The sequence below is a fragment of the Sebastes fasciatus genome, chromosome 2, assembly GCF_043250625.1.
Source record: "Sebastes fasciatus isolate fSebFas1 chromosome 2, fSebFas1.pri, whole genome shotgun sequence".
NCBI classification, from domain to species: Eukaryota; Metazoa; Chordata; class Actinopteri; order Perciformes; family Sebastidae; genus Sebastes; species Sebastes fasciatus.
The window spans coordinates 33,332,133-33,355,594 of NC_133796.1; the positions used below are offsets into that span (position 1 = coordinate 33,332,133).

General features: G+C 39.7%; 1 protein-coding gene across 1 annotated transcript in view; it reads left to right on the top strand.

Moving 5' to 3' along the window:
• Nucleotides 1–18,816: 18,816 nt before the first annotated feature.
• LOC141759091 (mothers against decapentaplegic homolog 3) overlaps nucleotides 18,817–23,462 on the top strand; it is a 38,464-nt gene continuing 33,818 nt past the window's right edge. Inside the window, exon 1 of the mRNA XM_074621024.1 lies at nucleotides 18,817–19,287. Coding sequence (XP_074477125.1) covers nucleotides 19,085–19,287 — 203 coding nt within the window. The 5' untranslated portion in view covers nucleotides 18,817–19,084. The remainder of the gene's footprint in view (nucleotides 19,288–23,462) is intronic.

The following is a 23,462-nucleotide window of genomic DNA, read 5'->3' on the forward strand; positions in this document are numbered from 1 at the left end:
AATTATACATTGGAAAAGTAATGGAGCTGCTCTGAAGCCTTTCATCTTTGTAGGTATAATTACTACTGCTCTAACCAGCATGTCATCTGTGGCATCAGCGTTATTTGTGACCAAGACTAAACTGTACTTCAACCTTAAAAAAACCCCGTGCAGGTCTACATCAGACAACCCCTAAACTGTTGGAGACATTAAACGTGACTCTTTCATCTCTTCTCCTTTCTTCTTTTCTCTCGCTCTTTGACACACACAGACATTATTCCTCATATCAAAGCGTTTTATTGAACCGTGGCGGCTCGCTGAAGCCACAAAGCCTTATTGTCTGACCTCCTCTTGAACCGGTCAGATGTATACAGCCATGTTTCATCTCTCACCCTTTGTCTCAAGCAAGGTGTTAAAAACAGAAATAAAAGGGTGGAACTGAGAGGTTCTCACTTTCAGCTCATCATATTGACAAGAGGAGATAAAACTGCCTTGTTTTCCTGCAGCAGTAACCAGATAGTCTTTCAAAAGGAGCGTTTGGGCGTCGAACGAGAGCGAGGCATCAAGTCTGTGCGCTTGTGTTCATGTCTGCGCCGTTGAAGAGTATTAATGGGGATTCTCTCGGCTTTTTGTATGAAGCTGCCAATCAAAGTGAGGCGGAGGTGAGAAAGCTATCTGTCGAGCTGTCAGTGTGCTAGTGTTGCAGGTACTAGCCTGAGCCCTGAAGGCAACATTACCACGTCTACTGATGTTCTTAAGATTGTCGGGAGGAGTTGTCGACATCGTGCCTCGCAGTGCTACAGTTGGCCTTCGCTGCTGCATTAAAATCCTGTTTGTTTTTTTGTTCTCTTTGCACAATGTTTCGTTCTGTTCAATGTTATTTTTGGTATGCTGGAAAGTCCTAAACATGAAGACTTCCTCAAAACCTAAAAAGTACCAACGTTCCCGCAGAAATAACCACAGAAATGTTGCACTAGGGTTTGTCCGCACCTTCAAATCAAATCTTCAAATGAAGTACTGTACAAATGACAGTTTGTACTCTACATGCCAGTTATCCTTCCCACTGAGCAACAGATGTCATTTCAACATAGCCTCTGTGCATTAGCTCTGATATAGACCAGGATTTATACATATAGCCTCGTTTTAGACCATATATTAAAAACATCATTACATGTTTTAAAAATGCATAAAAACTAAGGCTGTCAATCAATTAAAATATTTAATCACGTGATTGTCCATAATTTATTGCAATTAATCGCAAATTAATCACACATATTTAATCTGTTCAAAAGATTAAAAAATAGCTCAAATCATGACATGGCAAACTGCAGCCCAACAGGCAACAACAGCTGTCAGTGTGTCAGTGTGCTGACTTGACTATGACTTGCCCCAAACTGCATGTGATTATCATAAAGTGGGCATGTCTGTAAAGGGGAGACTCGTGGGTACCCATAGAACCCATTTTCATTCACATATCTTGAGGTCAGAGGTCAAGGGACCCCTTTGAAAATGGCCATACCAGTTTTACCTTGCCAAAATTGGAGCGTTATTTAACCTCCTTCGCGACATGCTTGTATGACATGGTATGGCATGGCTAATATGACATACTAATGGATTCCTTAAGTTTTCTAGTTTCATATGATACCAGTATCATCACTCTAGCTTTAAAACTGAGCCCGCTCCAATTTCCAAAAGATTGATTGTGTTAATGCATTAAAGAAATTTGCTGCATTAAAACAATTTTTTTATTATCACGTTAACTTTAACAGCCTGAGTAAAAACCTGTAAATATTTAACATAAGCGCACCCCCACGTTTAAAGTACTCATATCCCACAATGCAATGTTACGTTGAATGCACATTAAATATATGTCTAATAGGGTTAGTGTTTTGTGCACATTTTATCTTAAACAAAATGTTTATATTTAAAATTCAAGGACATTATTTGGAAAGACATACATGAACATTGACATTCACACTCTACTAAAAGAATCTGAAGGATTGTGGTGTAATTTCACACAAAGACATGTCTCTTACACCACATCCAGAATCATGCATTCAAAGAAGAAGAACCTTCTAATTTTTTCCGTTATAGTCACTTGAGAGATCAAACCAGAGTCTTTGCGTGCTTTGGTCAATTTAGTGTTTGAGCTTGAATGTGTTGTCTTTTTCCTATCCTCCGGGCAGACATTGGGTTCCATTTGTTTCATTACAGTAAGGAAATCCATTTGTGGAGACGTGAATCTGCAGAAATCTAAAACACTGCAGTATGCACTGGAGAACGGATATCCCTAGTTTAAAGTAGACATCATCTGCAGTAAAAGTAATAAAACCTTACCTCAAAAAAGAATGTTTGAACTATGCAAACATCATGCTTTAGCAAATAAAAATGTCCATAAAAGTGAAAATATTCACTCAGAAAAGACAAGGCCATAGACAGTACTGTATATGTAAGAAATATACTGTAAGAAATAAATGGATTGGCTTAAAACTACTTCGTTTGTAAAGAGAAAATGACACTGAACGTTGTGAACATGGGAAAGTGAAACGTAACGCACGGGACACGAGTAGCGGTCTCCTGGGTGAAAGCCTTGTGTTTGTTGGACCCATCCGCCCTGTGTGTCTTTTCTCTCTTTAAACTGCGTCACCAGTCACTCCCGGCACACTTTCCCTGAGCCTTTACTGTTGTCACAGATGGGTTTACATTGTAGTTCATGAAAAGCCCGGTGCGTCTCATACAGGTGCTAAAGGGTGCCTTGTTCGGTGGTATCACACGCCGATTGCCGTGACAAAGCTTCGGTATTTGACGCCCTGGGAATGAGAACGAGCTGGTTTTTCCCAAATGATGACAAATTTTTAGGCATTTTTAGGCATTCAATTATGTCAAATGACTTTTTGTAAATGGGAATAAAATGCCCCTAGACCCCCCTAGGTTTGGGCTGAGTCCCTAATGTTTACAGCATCTGGCTCCGCCCCTGGTATATACTGAAGATGGATAAATAATAATATCAAAATAAAATAGTCTTTTGTATACAGTAGATACAGTGGAAATGCTTTTTTTTTTATCAAACATCTGACTTTTGAAGTAGAATCTTTTAGGTTAATTGAGACATGACAACCCGATTTACAGTGTGATTCAGGTGTTTCAAGAATATTGATTGATTCCTCAATATAAGTTGTCAATTTCTCAGTTTGTAATTTATGTAAATTTATTAGGTTGGTCAGGTAGGCAGACATTGCTGTTGAATGTTTAGCTTAAAGGTACAGTGTGTAGGATTTGGCGGTATCTAGTGGTGTGGTTGCAGATTGTAACCAACTGAGTACCCCTCCACTCACTCCTCCCTTTACAAGACTGTGGTAAGTGCAAAACTGTGGTAACGCTGTTCTTCTCGCTCAGAGGTCATCCTTACCATAATAAAACTACTTTAGGAGCAACGGAAGTCAGACGGCGGCTGACGGTACCGCGGTTTTGCACTCTGCGGCTCACAGTATCGCAGTTTCACAAGCGTGTCAGAGAACTACGGTGGCCTTCAGGTAACGTAAAAATATGAAAGTCTCTCTCTAGAGCCAGTGTTTGGTTTGTCCGTTCTGCACCACTGTAGAAACATGGTGGAGCAACATGGTGGAATCCATGAAGAGGACCCGCTCCCTACGAAGATATGAAGGGCTCATTAAGCTAACGATAACACAATGATTCTTAGTTTCAGATGATTATACACTAATGAAAACATAGTTATGAATATTATATTCCATTTCTGCCAATAGAGCCCCTGAAATGTTACACACTGTCCCTTTAATTCCATGAAAATATAACTATATAACAATACAAAATGGGATATTCTGAATAAATTCACAGCTTTGACTTTCAGGAGAGATGAATCATGGGAGAGAATAACACCAGAAACTCTGCTGGTTGTTTTTCCGCTGCTAAATTACAAACCTATTCTCTGATATAATTAGGCTCTTTACATTGCACTGCAGGGCGTCAAATGTATCTGGCATTTCCTCAAATCATATAACATCTATTTTTATATGATTATTACGATTGTTACATTGCCTAAAACGGTTTTGAACTACAGCGTATATGCAAATCAACCAGTCCAGTCACCACCACACCTACTCATGTCTGAGCCAGAGCCAAAAAATGACTCACCAGCTTTACTTACCATTTCAGACTGGTAGAAATGTGTATGATCATAAGGTTCAGTTATATGCTGAAACCATTAGGCAGTGGTTTAAATGACACCATAGACAGCCCATGACCTTGACTTTTCCCTCACCTAACAGTAGGATTTTTTTTACAGAATTCATCTTAACATGATCAAAAACATAATATGATATATTCATAAAATGAAGGTTGAACATTACATAGAAAAATATACTTTTGACAAACAAACACCCAGTGCGCTGTAGTTCAGAACAGTTTTAGGCAGTGTGTCTGCCAGATACAAACAATCGTTTGATAAAACAAAGGTGTGAGCGTTCACAGACAGACAGATATAATTTAATTCGTGGAAATGATAGGTACACTTTACGCCCTGCGGTGCTATGTAAAGATAATAGCCTAATTATATAACTCTTAAATACATGATCCGAGAATAGATTTGTAATTCAACAGCAGAAAAACAACCATCAAAGTTTCTGATGTTATTGTCTCTCCTGAAGCCCGTCACATGAGAGATTTTTAAAAGCCTGAAAACATGATGAGGTGCAGAAGTCTAGTTATCTCTTAGAACACTTGAATTACAATATGCTGAAAGGTTATTATGGAATTTTTGCACAATGATGCCAAAAATATTCTGTCTACTGCAGGTTTAATGATGCCACGATAGCTGTTAAACTCAGATACAATGAATCTGAATCTGAATGGCAGGCCAGTAGCTAACTGGATAGCTGTTACTGCTCTTTCTAGAACGCATAGGGCATTGTACTGTAAATTTGACTGACCAATATTGTGATAATGTCTAACTTTATCTATAAAAACATGGATTTCAGTTGTTTGTCCGACCTACTCTGCTGCTGGTAGTTCTACGTGTTTTATTTAGCTTGTAATTGGCTACTATCTACTGCTCTATAACCTGTGTGGTGGAAAGTAATTAAATATTTACTCAAGTACAGTAGTAGGTACTAGTACTGGGGCTAGGGTTAGGGTTCTGGGGGTTGAACCCTAGCCCTTGTACTAGTAAATGGAGTAAATGTAGCCTACTTAGTTACTTTCAACCACACAGGTTGTAGAGTAGTAGATGGAGGTGGCTCCAAATCCAAATTACGCCTACGGCACCAAAAGGGCTAGAGCCGGCCCTGAGAATATCCCATTTTGTATATAAACCCTGTACTGTATACCAAAGAGAGTTATATTTTCATAGAAATAAGCTAAACATTCAACAGCAATGGATGCCTACATGACCAATCTAATAAATTACCATCGCTCTCTTCTCTTCTGGTTTCCATCCTCTTGCATAACCTTAAAATGGATTTTATTATGATTTTTTAACGTCATGTAAACAGAACTATAAAGCTGTTAAACAAAACAACAACACAGCTGACATGAGGAACGACATTGTGGCAGAAATAAAGCATCTGATTCTTCCTGTTGTTATGAAGTTGTAAGGCATTGTTGACCACACACACACACACACACACACAGACAGTTACAGTTAGACTGTCTGGCTCCAAAGGACGACTGGACACACGCACGCACACACACACACACACACACACACACACACACACACACACACACAGTCAGACTTTGTACCACGTCTTTACTTTCTCTTCAGAAACACAATCCTCCGCTGAGAGTGCTGTGGAGTAAATAATTGTCTTCATCTCCTGAGTGTTTTGTGTGCTGGTTATATTTATGAATGGACTTTGTTCAGTGGGGTTTCAGTGGGTTTTTGCTGCCATCTTTTGGCACAAGTGGAACAAGTCATATCATGTTTTTTGAGCTCCATTCAAGAAGTAAAATGAGCAGGAGATGTTGAGAAATGTCTTGTCCTGACTGTCTTTTTCATGTGTGCTATTAAAAGATACCAACATTAGATGACGGAGGCTCCGTGGTGTATAAACATAAGAGAAGAGACTGTTAAAAACACACTTCTAAGAGCAAACTGATCCTTAACTCAACCCTTTATTTTGCTGTCACCGAGTCCTAATTCAATCCTAAAACAAAGTCTTAACCATGAAATAAACAACCACTCTTGTGGTGAGTGGAAGGGGTCCCAAGATAGATTTGAGGGGTCACAAAATAAAGATAGAAATATTAATATTTAGGATTTTTCTCTGACATTTGTCAGATTGTTGAGAAATACTCCTCAAATGAACAATCTGAGAAATAAAAATCATTCTTTTGTTGAGGAATCATCCTTTACTTGAGTAAATGTCCTAATACCACACTGTAAAAATATTCTGTTGCAAGTAAAAATCCTGCATTGAAAATGTACTTAAGCAAAATTATGTAGTATTAGTATAATCTGGAAAATGTATTTATACTAAAAGTAAAAATGTCCCCTGTGACCATTATACTATTATATCCATTACATTAATGTATTTATGTAAAAGCAGGATTTTTCTGATGCAGGTGGTTGAGGTGGAGCTCATTTTGAACTATTTTGTGTACAACTAATGATTATTTTCATTATGGATTAATCTGATGATTATTTTCTCCTTTAATTGATTGGTTCGTAAAAATTCTGAAAATAGAGACAGATGCTGCCTAAAGTGACATACTCGTAATAATCAAATTAAAAATAATTGAAATTATTAAAATAATAAAAACAAAAAGCAGCAAATCATCACATTTGGGAAGCTGGAACTATGACATGTTTTTGCATAAAAAATGACAAACGATTATCAAAATAGTTGCCAGTTAATTTTCTTAATTAATCGACTAATCGCTTTGAGTGGAAAAATCTTAAAGGAACAATATGTGACACTGACAGCTAGCGTTTAAAATTGGTACTGCAGTCCAAATTCAAAACATTGCAGGTATGGCCCGTCCGCTCCTCCAATGTGACTGATAACAGTTAGAGCACGTTTTCACAATTTGAGGGTTACCTTCTAGACATGACCGCGTTAGCCTCCGGCTACTGCAGTAGTCTGAATCACTTTAGCGGCTGTGTGTCTCAAATACTCGCTGCCTTGATAACCCAGCTGCACACGGACCAGAGAGATGTGCCGAGGCTTTTCAGGTCGGGTAGAATCTAATGTTATGTTATTTCTGTTGATCCAGTTGGTTTGCTTGATTCCACGGCTGCAGAAGGCTGTTTGCGTGCCAATTTGTTTCATATGTAGCAACGGAGTGTCGAAATGGGCAGTGGAAGGGATCACACCAGCCAAAACAAAAACAGACGTTCTGGACGGGAATGGAAATTTCAAAGGAGAACATACTGACTGTAACATTGTTGTCAGAGAAGCCAGCATTTCAATTCAGCATGTTTCCTTAATCTCTGATGACATATCAAGGTCATTTTATGATTTATTACATTAAATATATTACATATTGGTCCTTTAATTTGTAAAGTAACTAGTTTGACAAGTTGTCAAATGAATGTAGAGGAGTAAAAAGTACAATATTTCCCTGTGAATTATAGTGGAATAGAAGTATAAAGTGGCATGAGAAGAAAATACTCAAGTACTTGAGTAAATGTACTTAGTTACTTTCCCCCTCTGCAAGCCAGACAGATTAGAAACAACTGCTAGAGCATCCAAAACCAATCAGATTAGGTTTTGTAATGAAAAGAAGATGACACTGATAAATGTGAATAAAGGTGAAATTACATTATATGATCTTAGTGTGAGGTATTATTGTCGTCATGATAAGATGACTTGTTTCTGTTATCACTAGTAATCATGTTTAATGTCTCTATCTCAAAATGACCAAAATATTATCGAGAATAGAAAAAAAGGTGGAATAAATTGAGATGAGCTGTACAAACGTGAGTATCTCATTTCCATGTTGTTGATAATACAGGACTCATTTCCCAACAACATTAGATCTCTTTGTTTATGCTCCTACATTATGATCAGCTGCAGCCATTTTTAAAGGCTCATGGAATCTGATAACAACTCCAGCAACAATAGTCTTCCTCTCACTCATATTGTTCAAGTGCAGCAACACAATGGTCGCCCAGGGACATTATTTGCATATTGTCAAGGGGTGTGTGAATAGGGCTTAGGAGAATGAGAAATTGTATCAGCCACAAAGAAAAGCAATGGTCTGTGACCAAATGCTTGATCTTCTATGCATATGTTATCTGAGATCGAGGGGTTTTGTTGTCATATAAATGCAAATGGAAAGCTGGTATGCAGGGATATAATGTGCAATTATGGTTCAAATAGGAATTTCACTCAATCTAATCCACTTTAGTGTTCTGTTAAGTATGATGTGCAGTGGACAGTATCGTACAAACCCCACACAGTAGTAGGATTTTAGACATAATTCATTTAACGTAGCATGTAATCAGTGATAGTGATGGTGGCTCATCTTCTTCGGAAGAAACACGATAAACATTTAGATGAACAGAATTGACAAAGTCTAATTATTTGGCTGGTAAACTGATAGTTTTGATGATAGATTTATTTTTGTTCAGTTGAAGACTGAGACTACCTGTGTGTTCCAACATCCATATGTCATACTATTTAGTATGCCAGAAAAATATGTAGTATGGCCCAATACACAGTATGTTAAATGCCAAAAATACCAGGATGTCCTACTACATCTGGTCGTATTTTGCAGTATGCAAGCCAGCATGCTTTTCTGGCTATTCTGACCCACAATCTTCTGCACAGAGGGTCAAAGTTCAAGGCGCAATGTTATGACGAAGTAGTATGTCCCAGTTGTATGCACACTACATGAAACAACATGTACATGTAAGGGCAGCTGCACTAGGTACTAAAAGTAAAAAATAAAAATGATGTGGTTTTGGAACTACCTTCTGTCTCAGCTACAGGGAATACCTGAGAAATGCTCAGGCTTGTAATGAATCAATGTCTCCACTGGGTGGTGCAATTTAACAGTTTTGTTTTTCAAACAGACATTAAAAATGACACGCTCACAGTCAGCAGAATAAAGGAAACCAGAGATTTTATTTTCTGGATTATCAGGTGTGTTGTCACTGAAACACCTTAATGTCAGGAGGAATCGTTGTATTTTTATAATAACTTTCTATTTGAATAAACTTGTTTATTGTACTCATGTTTTTTGATGCACCCATACACTGTAGATGTTTTAATGTTTTTTGTTTTTTTTATGTCTGTATGTTTTGATATTTTGTTGTTGTTGTTGTTTATTCACAGTAGTTCTGAAATAATGTGGAATGCAGTTAAGAGGGGGGAGGCTGAAGGCTGCATGGGGTTACCAGTTTAAATCCCTGGATCAGCTGGGAACGCCAGGCCAAGCAGAGTGAACATGAAAAAAGATGATGATGCTAAAAAGACATGTATGATCAGGGGACTTTAAAAACTTAGACTTCATTCCATTCATCATATACATACATACATGAAATTTGACCTCTGCATGTAACCCACCCAAAGAGTTTTAGGAGCAGTGAGCTGCTGCTCCCGGGGAGCAACTTGGGGTTCAGTGTCTCGCTCATGGACACTTCGACATGCAGACAGTAGACGGTAGGAGCCGCGGATCCAACCACCAACCTTGTGGTACAGTAGCCCCTGGGTTACTGTAGTGAAGATACATATTTGATTTAATTTTTTTCCACTTCCTTTCCTCTCCTTCCGTCATCACTGATTGGCTCTTGTTTTATTAACCTGATTCACTTCACCGGCTCACTCTTTATTTAAAGACTGCACTCCCTTTCACTCACTCTTTTTCACCTTCATGTGGGGTGCCAATTCAGGTTTAGAGGAGTTTATCTCATTTTCATCTTACTCTTTAGTGCTTGTCCTATGTCCATGTTAGTTTAGCTGAGAACTTTATTCAATGTTTTTTAAGATGGTCATTTGAGACCAATTTGATTCGTAAACTCTAATCTTGTATTTTGTTCCAGATACACCAACCCATGTGTCTTGTACTCCTTTAAATTCATGAATGCAACTACTTGAGTTTGAAGAAAATAAACTTTGTTCAAATTGAAAAACTCTTTTCCTTTGCATTCTGCTTCAATGCTAATGGTCAACTTTTCATTCTGGACCTCCTAATCAACAGTTGGCTATAAAAGAAAACAACAATATGGAGTTACTGCAAGTGTTTAAGAAATTCAGAGGCCCTCATTTGTTTAGATGACCATCTTATAGTGCCTTCAGAGAGTATTCAGACCCCTTCCCCTTTTTCACATTTTGCTATGTTGCAGCTTTATGCTGAAATTGTTTAAATATATTCCCCCACCATTAATATACACTCCATACATTAATCACATTAATGTATCATATCATATTGACAAAAATATTCAGTCCGTTTGCTTTGACACGGGATGTTTTCAAACATCTTTTAGATGTTTCTACACATTGATTGGAGTCCACCTGATGAATTCAATTGATTGGACATGATTTGGACTAAGGCCTCAGAGCTGACGACGCTATCAGAGCAGAGACCATGAGGTCGAAGGACCAGCCTGCAGAGCTCAGGCGAGATTGTGTCAAAGCTTTTGTATATTCACTCGTTTTCTCCTTGATGGTACGGTCACCTAAACTAAAAATCTAAGAATAAAATCTCTCGGATTGCAAGCCTGTGACCTCACTTTTTACAGAAAGGACGAAGAAGACAGCGAGGAGTATCCTGACAGATGGCTCCCATCTTTACATCCAGTTAGAGCTCTTGAGCTTTAGGAGGCGCTATACAGTACCTCTGGAAACTAAAAATGTGTTTAAGTAGTCCTTCATCCCAAGTGCCATTAATTTTCTTAACTCAGAGTGACTGAGTAGATCTAAGTCAGTTTGGTGATTTCCACCCTGCTCGACAATAAAGATTTTATTGTACTCTTGTGTTTTTACTCATTACTGAATTAAAGCTGCTGCCACTTACTTTCTTTTGTGTTTCATGTCCATAAACCTCATTGAAGGATGTTTATAACAACAACAAAAAAAGCCGGACTTCCTCTCATGTACGTTGATGATTATGACTGTGCGGAGAGCTCAACCATAGAAGTCAATTTGGAATCATTAGTGAAAGGAAGTGACAATGAATAGATGTAAATTCATATATTATACTTCAGTCACTATAGTTAAAGTGACTGTATGTAAGTTTTTGTATGTATGAATGTTTTTTGCTAATGTGTGAACAGGTTGTAACCTAACCTCAAAAATGAGACTTCCTGGGTTTCCTCTATGCAGGCCGTTTTTTTCCCAAGAAAATTCAACAGATGTGACTTCATGCGTGCTCACGAGTGCCTTTATTTTCAGCTCTGCTACATGGCTAATAGTGTGCAACAATGGCTAATGTTTGGTTAGAAATGGAGTCCGCTAACGCCAACAAACGACCAGCCCCCACCACAACTCGGACTCCAACACAAACTCCACGGAAGCACAAAAAAACTAAGTTATATCTAGTGAAGCCCGTCTTGCAAAAACAGGAATGTGACCGACGTCGGGAGTGGGGAAACTAGAATTGGCCGGGCCTTCCTTTCATGGAGGGACCTTTGTTTTGTAAGCTACAATCACGTTCAGTCTTGTGTGTGTCGCCTCACCGATGCTCACTTGCGTATACGTAGCACCAGCAATGGGATGCTTAACGGGCGTAAACTTAAAGGCCACAGGTGTCACTGTTGACAAGAAGTTTCTGATTCTTACAAAGAGCACCTTTAAAGAAGCTTGAGTGTGCTGCTCCTCCTGTCAAAGATGTTAACATGATGAAAAATGACAGACAGGAAGCTTCCATTGATTGTCTCACTTTAATGAAATCCATGTACATTAAACCAGACCATCATGCCGTTGAGTCATTTGTAGGAAGGATTTCGTCGGATCACAGATTACACACATTCAGCAGTTGAAATGTTTGTTACTCTAATGCTCATCAGGTTTATAACTTCAGCTGAATCAACATCCACAGCAATTCAGTCCAAGTACTCTGATACCTTATGACTGTCTCATATGTGGTGCAATGCTCTGCTCCTCTCCTGAACCCACCATCTCAAACGACATGACCTCAACTCAATATCCTGTCTGCTATCAATGAGATTATGCAGGCATGCTAACAACAGGAAATTTGCTCTCACAGGGATTGACCAGCAGCCATTTATAGTGACTCATGACTCAGAGGAAAGTCATGACAGCGGTGCCTCACTTCAGACAAACTCTTGTTTTATAAATCAGTCATAGCAGGAACACCGGGTTATCTCTGGAGTTGTCGTTTCACAGCATGAGTCACACCTTGAAACTGGAGCAGAAATCTTCTCTGCAGCGACACAGATTATGGTCACCGTGACTATATAAGGAACGAGAGTGGAGCTACCTGTGCTGTGAGTCATTGCGTGTTTGTGTATAATCTGCTCGTGTGTGTGTTCACATAGTATCAGGGAGAAGTCGCATCAGCAGAGTCACATAGTGCCGATGAGCAACACACCCATGACTCTGCTGTACCAGTCTGTTACATACTGACCCATTTCCCTGTGTAGGTTGCAGCAATCGCAGGCGGGTCGCCCTCTCAACCCTTCTTAATCAACAAAACAGACATTTACTCCTTGTGGGGAGTCTACAATATAGAAAAGTAACACATGGTTTTAAATCATTGGCAGATCCCGATAGTTTTTCACTGAAAATCTCAAATTAAATCTAATCTACTTGAAGCCCAACAAAGAAGACAGAGGAGGCAGTATGTGGACCTGTTGGAGAATGTTGGAAAATAAAACTTAGCACAACTATAATTGAACATTTAAGTGAATAAATTAACAGACACATGAAAACATTTTACATTGCATTGTTTCTAAAAATCCTGGCTACGGTCCCAGACTTTAACCAGCATTTTGAATTGTCACATGGAAACTGAAAACACACACACCAAACAAAAGCTAGAAAAATGTAGAGCATTTACAATATTTCAACATTAATGGGAACACTAATTTGTCTTTTCTTTGTTTGTGCACTTTAATATGAAATTTTCAGTTATTACAATTAGCAGAATTTATTTGAACTCTGTCCTATTGTCCTTGTAGAATCACTAAATTGATTGAATTAATTGATTTTTTTTAAAGAACATGTACACAATATTATTTTACATTCCATTGTAAATCTAATCTGACTGTATACACTGCACATATAGGATATCCATCAATAGACAGACCCCTCGGCTGCCCCTATGGTAGATGAAACATGATAAAGTGTCACTTCCAGTGAAGAAAATGTGTGTGCCTGCTGATAATGTGGCATAATCTGGCATAATGTGTTTGTCTGCTTAGCTAAATTTAGTTTTGTTGTCTAATTGAGAGCAGTCACATTCCTTGTGTGTGTGTCAACATACTCGGCCAAAGAGCTTATTTTAATTCAGAACACTATAATGACACACAACAATGTTTTCTTTTCTCAAAAGTAAAGTTTTTCAGAGAACATTTTGAACAGACGTGAGCAAAATATGGCTCCAGGGCGAGATAACACCTGACTTTAATACACATCTGAGGCTTTAATCCTCCCACTTAGATGGGTGCTGTGTGTTAACTTGTTCAATTTCTCAAACCCAACCAGATAACAACTCCAAGTTATTAAATCTCTTATTAAGTCTCATTTACATCAGGAAAACAGCCCGATATTTTCAATTTTCATCAGTTGACAAACAGACAAAATGCCCATCATAGTAAAATTTCCTCCAAAACAAAGAAAAAAACTGAAGCTCTTATATCCAAAGCCTCACGTATGGTATGCTATTTCAATAAAGCCAACCTTTATATGTGGTTTGCATTCACGCAGGCTGCCACTGAGGATTCTGCTAAGTGACAGGCAATTACACTGAGGGGAAAAATAGCTGTCTTCCTGTTATTCATACAACAGTGAGTTGTGCAACAGTCTGAAGTTTCAAAACCTTTGTTAGCGGGGACTTATATGAGCCAAAGTGTTTCCTCTGCTGAAGTGGATTATCAGATGTAAACAATGGTCACATCTAAATACACCTTTACAGGATAAATGTGTATATAAATGAGAAAAAAGGGTGTTTGTGAAGGGAGTGCAAACAAAAGTGAAAGAGAGAGAGAAGGGAAGACAAAGTGTCATCTATAGAGTACTGGAGAAAGAAAGGAGGGGCCGGCTGCATGTGGAAGGGTGTGTGTGTGCGTGTGTGTGTGTTTGTGTATTTTAGTGTGGGAGGGTTATGCAGTCGAGCCTCTGGTACACCATGTGCTCGCTGGAGGAGCTGTCAGGAGCTGTTGAACGATTGATGGCGTCCTCAGAAAGCACAGTGTCACGTTATCATGTTATTGCCAAGGAGATCAGTGAAAACACTTTTATGTGTTTCCACACATACACACACACACACACACACACACACACACACACACACACACACACACACACACAAACTGTATACATGATGTACTATTGTGACTAATGTTGGACTTGGCTTTAAACTGTAAGGAGATTTTTGAAATCTGTTGTTACAAGAGAGAGAGAGAGTTGTGACGGACACATTTGTGGCTCTATATTTACAAACTTTGAACATTTCTCTGTAAAAATCGTATATTAAGCAGAGCGCTTTGGTAGCCGAGTGGTTATGGCGCATTATGTCATATAACCACAATGTCCCAGGTTTGATTCTGGCCTTGGGAACTTAGTTGCATGTCATACCCCCCTCTCTCTGTCTCCCCCAATTCTGCACTGTCCTCTGTCAAATAAAGGCCAAAATGCCCAAAAAAAAAAATCTTAAATAAAGTCTTATATTTAGCATTTTTCTAATAATAGTGGTGAAATGTAGCTACTTACATTTACTCAACTGTACTGAAGTACAGGCTTGTGGTACCTGTACTTTACTCGAGTGTTTATATACTTGTACTGTAATACATTTCCAAGCGAAATATTACTACTTTTTACTAAATGTATCTATTAGCTATTGTTCGTGCTTACTTTGTAGGTTAACTTTTTCTATACATACAAAAACATATAATCATATTATAAAATGTCAACACGTTCTCATCCATACTCGTCACATACTGACGCTTTGTCAAACCCCTCAGTGTCACTTTACGGTCGCAGTAAACACGTGCTTAATGTTGTGAATTAAACAAATATATTTGCTTAGGTTCGGGCAACAAAACCACTCAGTGAGGTTTAGGAAAAAACAACATGGTTGGGCTTAAAACTACTATGTTTCTACAGTGAAAATGACACTGAATGTTGTGAACACAAGACATAAATGAACAGCTGATTGTAACATGACGCACGGGACACTAACAGCATTAAACATAAAACATTTCTTTATTGTGGTATTGCTACTTTTACCTGAGTGAATGATCTTAATACTTCTTCAATCGCTGTCAAACACAGAACTTTCTATCTTATATTCCAAAATCCTGAACTTTTCAAAGATGCCAAATAGTGTGTGTCATGACATGGCAATGAGAATAAAATAATGCACAAACCATCTACACTTTTCAGTTTTATTGTGGAGTTTAATATAACATAATATTTGATGCATAAAAGTATAGATACAGAAGTAAAATACAGATACAAGAGTTAAATGTGATGTTGGCAAACAGTGGGGATATTTTTAATCTTATTTTGAAGCTACGTCAGGGAAACCTTTAATACAATTTATTAATACAGTAAATCTTTTATTTATATTGAAGATAAGTTTTAAAATAGTTATTTCATCAGCGTAATTAGAACTTCCTCTTTTAGTTGGCCAAACATTGGTCATCTGTGTCCTTATCACATCCATCCAGACACCCACACTTTCTATTCTTTCTGACCCTTTTACTCCTCTGGGACACCAGCTGACATCACACACACACACACACACACACACACACACACACACACACACACACACACTCTGGACCAAGTCCCCTGAGGTCGCAGCCGGCACAATGTCATTATCAACTATCGGATTGTATGTGGTCGCTGCCCATTCAGTCTTGCTGACGTGCCTTTTGTGCTCAGTAATTCTTCTCACAGAAGGACACCCCCCCTCCCGAACCACCCCGTACTGCCCCCCCGTCTACTGCGGCCCATCTGTAATCCCATCCCCCATCCTGCACCCCCATATCCGCCCTGTCTCACCCTGCACTTCTCCAAAACAAACCAGCTGTCTTGGCCGGTCGTGTCCCCCGGGGGCGTAAACAGGTGCCGAGAGGGCCGCCGGGGCCTCAGCATGTGACACATGGCAGCACGCTCCTCCAGCCTTCTCCTCCAACCTGCCAACACACCACAGAAGAAGAGCAGAGAGAGAGAGAGAGAGAGAGAGAGAGAGAGTGGTGTGTTTTACAGCTGCACACTTGATTGTTATCACAGATGAGGAGCTGCTGATGGCTAATAGCACAAAAAAACACACACAACTTTCTCACTGGGACAGTAATGTAAAAAGGCTGTGATAGTACTGGTCAAAAAAGTGTATATTTCATAATTACTTAATGAAGATTTTTACAAAGTTTTTATTTAAACACATTACTGTGCAGTGTGAAACTATTTATCAGACATCCTAAGCATGAGGGTAGAACCTTGACGTGCCTTTAGCAGGTATAAAAATATACATGGCTGTGTGACCAAAATAGATAAAAGGAAAGAGGGTCTGTCCTGCTAAGCCTGAAGCCAGCTGTATTTTTAGCACAAACGACACACTGTGCACAGAGAGGGGGGGCTGCTGGACGCAGGTCAACGCGCCTGTACACACAAACCAAAATGATAACCACAGGTCGATGCTACTATTCTTGTATGAGTGTGAAATGTCAATGGAGGCGTGTGTTAAAGGTTTGCACTTCTTAAAGATAAGATATGAGGATGGGAACATTGACTTCCTCCTTAAATTTGAGTTCAGAGCTCAAATTTAAGGAGCTCAGCTCAGTGGTAAAAGAATGAATGAATACATTTCTTAATGCATATTTTCCAGGGCTATTCGCAGCCATTTTGAGGCCCACAGTATGCAAGTTATTCTGCTTTTGCCTCTGATACCTTTTGTGTGTTACACTAATTTAAAAATTGGAATTTGTAGAGAGAAACCCAGCAAGTCCATCAGCTTCTTTGTGCAGAGCGTTCACTTTTACAACTCTTTCAAGCGCTCGCAAATAGGGCTCCCAAGTTTGGAAACCGCTTTTGAACACAGTAAAGTCTTTCTTTTGAAGCTTGAAGAACAAAGGCAGCCTCACACCCTAAATTGTTCGACTATCACTCTCTCTCTGTGGTGAGCTCAGCTGCATTACACACTCTATTGTACATCTGGCACTTTGACTCCTTGACACTGTGTGTGTGTGAGGGAGGGGGGTGTATGCATATGTGGAAGTGTGTGCATAAGTCAGGCTATACTTGTGGTTTCAGGGGCTGAGCCACGCTGCAAACCAAACTGCCACCTTGTTGAGTAGGCGTCCTTGCGTGTGTTCATATCTCTGACAAGCTGAGGCAAGTTTGGTGGCTCAGCTTGTGCATGTGTGCACGACTTTTAGCACCTTCCATCTTAACAGCAGCTCCTATGTGATTTACCCATGTGGAGAAAAACAACCCAGTAGCAATTACTGTTGGAGATGCTGAATTTCAAACCCCACAACTCACGAGTGTGTGGATTTCCAAAAATATAAAGGAAAACAAGTTAGTGTATTTTCCTCTTAAAGTTAAAAAACTAAGCTTTATTACCCGGAGGAGGTAAGAACATCATGGCCTTCTTTAGACTATAATTACATAAACTGAAACAGATGGATGATTTCATTTGGGGAGTTTTCAAGACGATTCAGCATATTTGTCCGTGGAAATGTAGTTTAAGCAGAGCCTACGTTTATCTTTTTCAGATAGCACCCCATATGGGGGAAAAAGATCAACACCAGGAGAACAAGGACATCCAAATTCCTAAGTGCAGTCACATTTTTTTGTATAGTTTTTGTTGAGATGAGAAATAGACATTACAGTAACAGAATATTGATTCATATTTGATCAGCGCTGCCTAGTTTCACCATATGATCGGAGTTCGCAAGTGATTTACAGCTGCTCAGATATGGCAAAGCACCAGCTCGGCTCTGCTTGGTTGTTTTCCTTCGGTCTGTGAACTCTTTTAGACGCTTTCAGGAGCACTGGAGGACACCAGAGGACACAGAGGCACATTTTTTTTTTCAGATTACCTGTCTCATGCACTACTGTCAGTATATAGTGACTGTTTTATAAAACTAACTTTTTTTTTTTTTTATCATATTTGCTCCAATTCTACCCACTGCTGCTTTAGTTTCTGTAATAAATGTTTCACTGGATAAAATCTATGGATCAATTTAAAGTGCAGTCACATGCAATTAACTTTTTTTGCTCTGTGTTACATAACTAAATCAAGTGATGTGCATGTGCATGTGATTGTGGACAGCTTATTTAGGCACATTGACCACATGTAATTATATCAGCAAGCCAAAGCAGTGAAAAAATGCAGGCAGGGATTGTGCAATATCATCGCAGCACATTGAGCCAGCTGCTGAGTACTGGCCTCTCACTGGTCTGCTGTGCAGCCTTGAATGGTGACTCTCAGCAGCAGCTCCTGCATTTGCATTTGATGCAGACTTCTTGCAGACTTTAGTCGAAAGGGGGACCCAGCACCGCGGATGAATCTGAACTCAACAAAACTTTGCTGATCGGGTTATAAAGCAAGCAGCAAAATAAAACAGAAAGTGAAGTACTTCCACTTCGATGTTTGCACCTTGTGTCGGGTTATAGTTTTGGTGTGACTCGTGTTGGGTGTATTTTAAAATAGCTCCGGCTTTAAAGCAGCGCAGACGGGACTACTTTCCCCGGCGGATGAGCAGTAAATCCACCGCTCAACAGACTACCGGTGCACAGTTCACCGCTGAGCTGCAGCCAGACGGAGTGCGCTCACACCGGAGGGTTTAACTCCGGGATGCATCTGCGTGGCGTCTAATAAACAACAACTAGTTGTTTCTAACTAAATAACGCGTTCACCTGTCACTGTTTTGGACCGCTTTGGAGAGCAGTTGTTCCCGTGGAGACTTTGTAAGACACACTGTGGACGGGACTTAAAAGCTGAACTCAAGATGTCAATCCTGCCTTTCACTCCCCCCATCGTCAAGAGACTGCTGGGCTGGAAGAAGGGAGAGCAGAACGGCCAGGAGGAGAAGTGGTGTGAAAAGGCGGTGAAAAGTCTGGTGAAGAAGCTGAAGAAGACGGGACAGCTGGACGAACTGGAGAAAGCCATCACCACCCAGAATATCAACACCAAATGCATCACTATACCGAGGTAAAGGAGAGAGAGAGCTGCTGCTGCTGCTGCTGCTGTGTGTCTATGGTGACCGTGAACGCAGCATCCTATAGCTAACTGACACTTCAGAACAGACGTTAAAACCGTTAAAGGCGTTAAAACAGTTGTGTTACTCTCATGTTATCCCGGCTAACTGCTCACCTTTAACGTACACACACACACACGTCCTTACTTGACTGATAAGTTGACACTTCCTGTCTCAAATATGTCCAACCTGCTGTCCCTTAATCATACAGTAACTGTTGCTAATGTAGGTTGATGTTAAGGAGCTAACAGTGGTCCATACTGAGAGCTAGCAGATCATCATCGTCATCATCATATGTACATTATGAGTGAGCTGAAACATCTTTTAGCAGCTTGTTGTGATGCACTTGACATGTAACTGCATGAGGTTGATATAATGTGTGATATTGATCAGTTAGCAGCAGCACATGCAATGCAGAAAGCACAAATGGAGTCCCAAGTTATATAACTTGGCCTTAATCTGGGACGCTTTCTAGCGCTGTGGGTTAGTGTTAGTGCGTAGGCGAGTCTGTGGAGCTGCTGGGGCTCCTTTACAATGCATCTACACCAAGACATTCCTCAACACAGGGTTTTAATCACATAATCAACATCACATTACTGCTCGTAGTTTTAGTTATTCAGGTCAGTAATAAGCAGTCACTCTCCTCCCTTGATGTGAGGTTGTTGCAGGTATAAGAGCTGGTGAGGTAGTGTTTGTAAACACAGATTATGACAGCCAGCAGTCTTGAGTTTTTACTTCTGTCACTTTCTAAACATCACATTAGTAGGAGTAATGTGGAATTTAAGTTTTGTCTGATTTAACTTACAAAAAAATATTTAATCGCGATCAATCGCATGATTGTCCATAGTTAATTATTTTCTTTTATCTTTTCAAATGTACCTTAAAGAGAAATTTGTCAGTTATTTAATACGCTTATCAACATGGGAGTGGGCAAATAGGCTTGCTTTATGACAATGTATTTATATGTTTATTATTGGAAATCAATTAACAACACAAAACAATGACAAATATAGTCCAGAACCCCTCACAGGTACTGCATTTAGCATAAAATAATATGCATAAATCATAACATGGCAAACTGCAGCCCAACAGGCAACAGCAGCTGTCAGTGTGTCAGTGTGCTGACTTGACTATGACTTGCCCCAAACTGTATGTGATTATCATAAAGTGGGCATATCTGTAAAGGCGAGACTTGTGGGTACACATAGAACACATTTTCATTCACATATCTTGAGGTCAGAGGTCAAGGGACCCCTTTGAAAATGGCCATGCCAGTTTTTCCTCTCCAAAATTTAGCACAGGTTTGGAGCGTTATTTAACCTCCTTCGCGACAAGGTAGTATGACATGGTTGGTACCGATGGATTCCTTAGGTTTTCTAATTTCAGATGATCTATCTTCACTCGAGCTTTAATAATGAGCCCGCTACAACCTCCGAAAGATCGATTGCGTTAATGCGTTAAAGAAATTAGCGACGTTATAATTAATTTGCGTTAACACGTTATTGTGTTAACTTTGACAGCCCTAATTCTAATGTATGAATTGCCTTTGTAGATATAACAGGACAGCATCTGTTACATACACTCAGTTACCAGTTTTTTCAGCACACCTTGCTAAATCTTGCCCACCCCATGTACAGTATATCAGCTGCGATGATTATAAATCAAATTGTTGATCAGAAAATTAATTGCCAATATTTTAATAATCGGTTAATTGTTTGAGTCAATTTTCAATACCAAACACTGGTTGGTTCCAGCTTTTCAAATGTGAGGTTTTGATGTTTTACTTTGTCATATAAACTTTATTAGATCCGTCATATACAGACAGGTACATACATGAAATTTGACCTTTGTATTTAACCCGTCCTAAGCATTGTAGGAGCAGTGGGCTGCGGTAAAGCTCATGGGGAGCAACTTGGGGTTCAATGTCTTGCTCAAGGAGACTTGGTCATGCAAAATGTAGGACCCTGGGATAAAAGGACGACCCGCTCTACCCACTGAGCTACAGCCGCCCCACTACACTGTAGTGTATGATACGACACTAAATATCTTTTGGTTTTGAACACAAGACATTTGAATACATCTGTGTCAACTGTGTGTGTAAAAGGCATTTAACAAATTTCTGGCGTCTAGACCATACAATTAGTTGACTAATTGGGGAAATAATTAGCAGATGAATCAGTAATGAAAACAGTCATTAGTTGTAGCCCTAAATGAGCGTAGTCTAAATTATAGAAAAGGCCTCTCACTATAGTGCAAACGAATCCAACAGCCCTACAATATACAGTCTGTAAATGATTATAATATAACACCTCTCTTAAAAAGTTTCAACAAAAACTAAACATTATAACCTTCATGAAAGTAGGATTTATTGCAGGGTTGTCATATTAGACTGTATTCAATCAGGTGTAACTCATAAACTGGCAACAGAGTGTATGTTCACAGCTAATTTCTAAGTCTCTACTACTATTTTTGCAAGTTATAAGTAACAAATAAAGGCCTCAAAGTTTTGCATGTGTCCACAAAATCTCACTTGCATGTGTGGGCAATTTAGATTTAATAGCATACTGTGTGTCAGATGAAAATTGAACCCGGTTTGCTGGGCACTCCCACATTCTTTATTGCCACAAGTGTGCATATCACAGCTTGCACAGGCCTGGGCCAGCGTTCAGAGTTAAGCCTACCCGGAAAGTTAAATAATGTTTGTCATGATCCAGGTTTCATATTTCCCACCACTAATGCAGAGGGGAAGAGGGGGAGTGCATTAAGATGACCCCAGATCAGAGCTGGCTGTCAGTGTGGGCTAACAGTGTCCCTGGAGAGCTGCTGTTTCTATTAATTCCCCTACGTTCTGGCTCGCTGACAGCAGCTGCCTGCGTGTTCAGGCCTGTCCATGAGGAGGTCAGCTCCTATCTCTCTGACACATGTACTCCCTAATGAGGCTCATCGCTACCCCTCTTGATGACGGTTTGCCGTGATGCTGAGTGCTGAAGGAAGCAGGCAATGTGCATTGATTGAGTTAATAGTGGCATCCGGTGGTGGATTAGCAGATCAAGTATCTGTTGGGGGAATTTGAGGTTGGATTATTGAAAAGGGGGAAAACAGGCAGCTGATTCAGATATCATATCTTAAGCTGGGCATACACGGTATGATTTTAGCCCATTTCTGGCCCAAATTTGAGCCTCACAACTAACTTTAGAGTCGGACCGAATTTCAGCTTCGTCAGGTGTCGTTTGCCGTGCAGTGTACGGGGGGACCGAGGACCGATTAACTCCTGAATTTCTGACATGTCAGAAATTTTTGTCGGCTGTCCACAGGCTCTCACACAGTAGAAGCAGAGCCATGGGCCGACTTCCCAACGTCGGTGCCTTTTTTTTTTTTTTTTTTTTTTACAGTAATCACAGCGTAGCTATCAAGATAACAATGCACAATTGATATAGTAAAACATATAGCTAGCTTACCTCCAATTCTCTCTGTAAAATGGACAAGCCATACTGTCCACGTCTTCCTCGCCACGTGCTAGTCCATATACGCCGGCGGCTCTTTTTTTAGACGTTTCAGCAGACAGGATGACACAGATGATTAAAACAGCACGTTTCTGCCTTGTTAGCATTGTGACCTGAACAGACCTCTGCTAGCAAACAAACTTTACCTGCCTCAGAGCTTTTAAACAAATCTTTATTGACAACTGTCACCAGCCAGAACGACCCTCAGGGGCCGACAGGCCGTGTTTTTTATTTACACGTACAGTGTGAGCACTCAGGTTGTGGTTGATGATCGGACCGTACAGTGTGAGCACATAAATCGTGAGCTTTGGCTTTATATCGCAAACGATCTACTCTCAAAGTAGGAGTTACACAACATTTCTAAAAACGTACAGTGTATGCCTGGGTTTAAAGGGTCAAATACCAGAAGCTGATTTTGAAATCTCAAGGCTAATGTCTTCCAGTTGTGTCAAACAAAGTTAAGGACATTTGCAGGTTTTGTCCAAAGCAGCTCCTTCCTGAAAGTTTTGTCTGTCAAACCTACGATGCCAAGTGGTAAAAATGAGATGTTTAGAAGATTTGGGAAAGCTAGCTGTCAGATTTTATAGGGCTGTGATCTGCTTGATGACATTTAAAATAACATGACT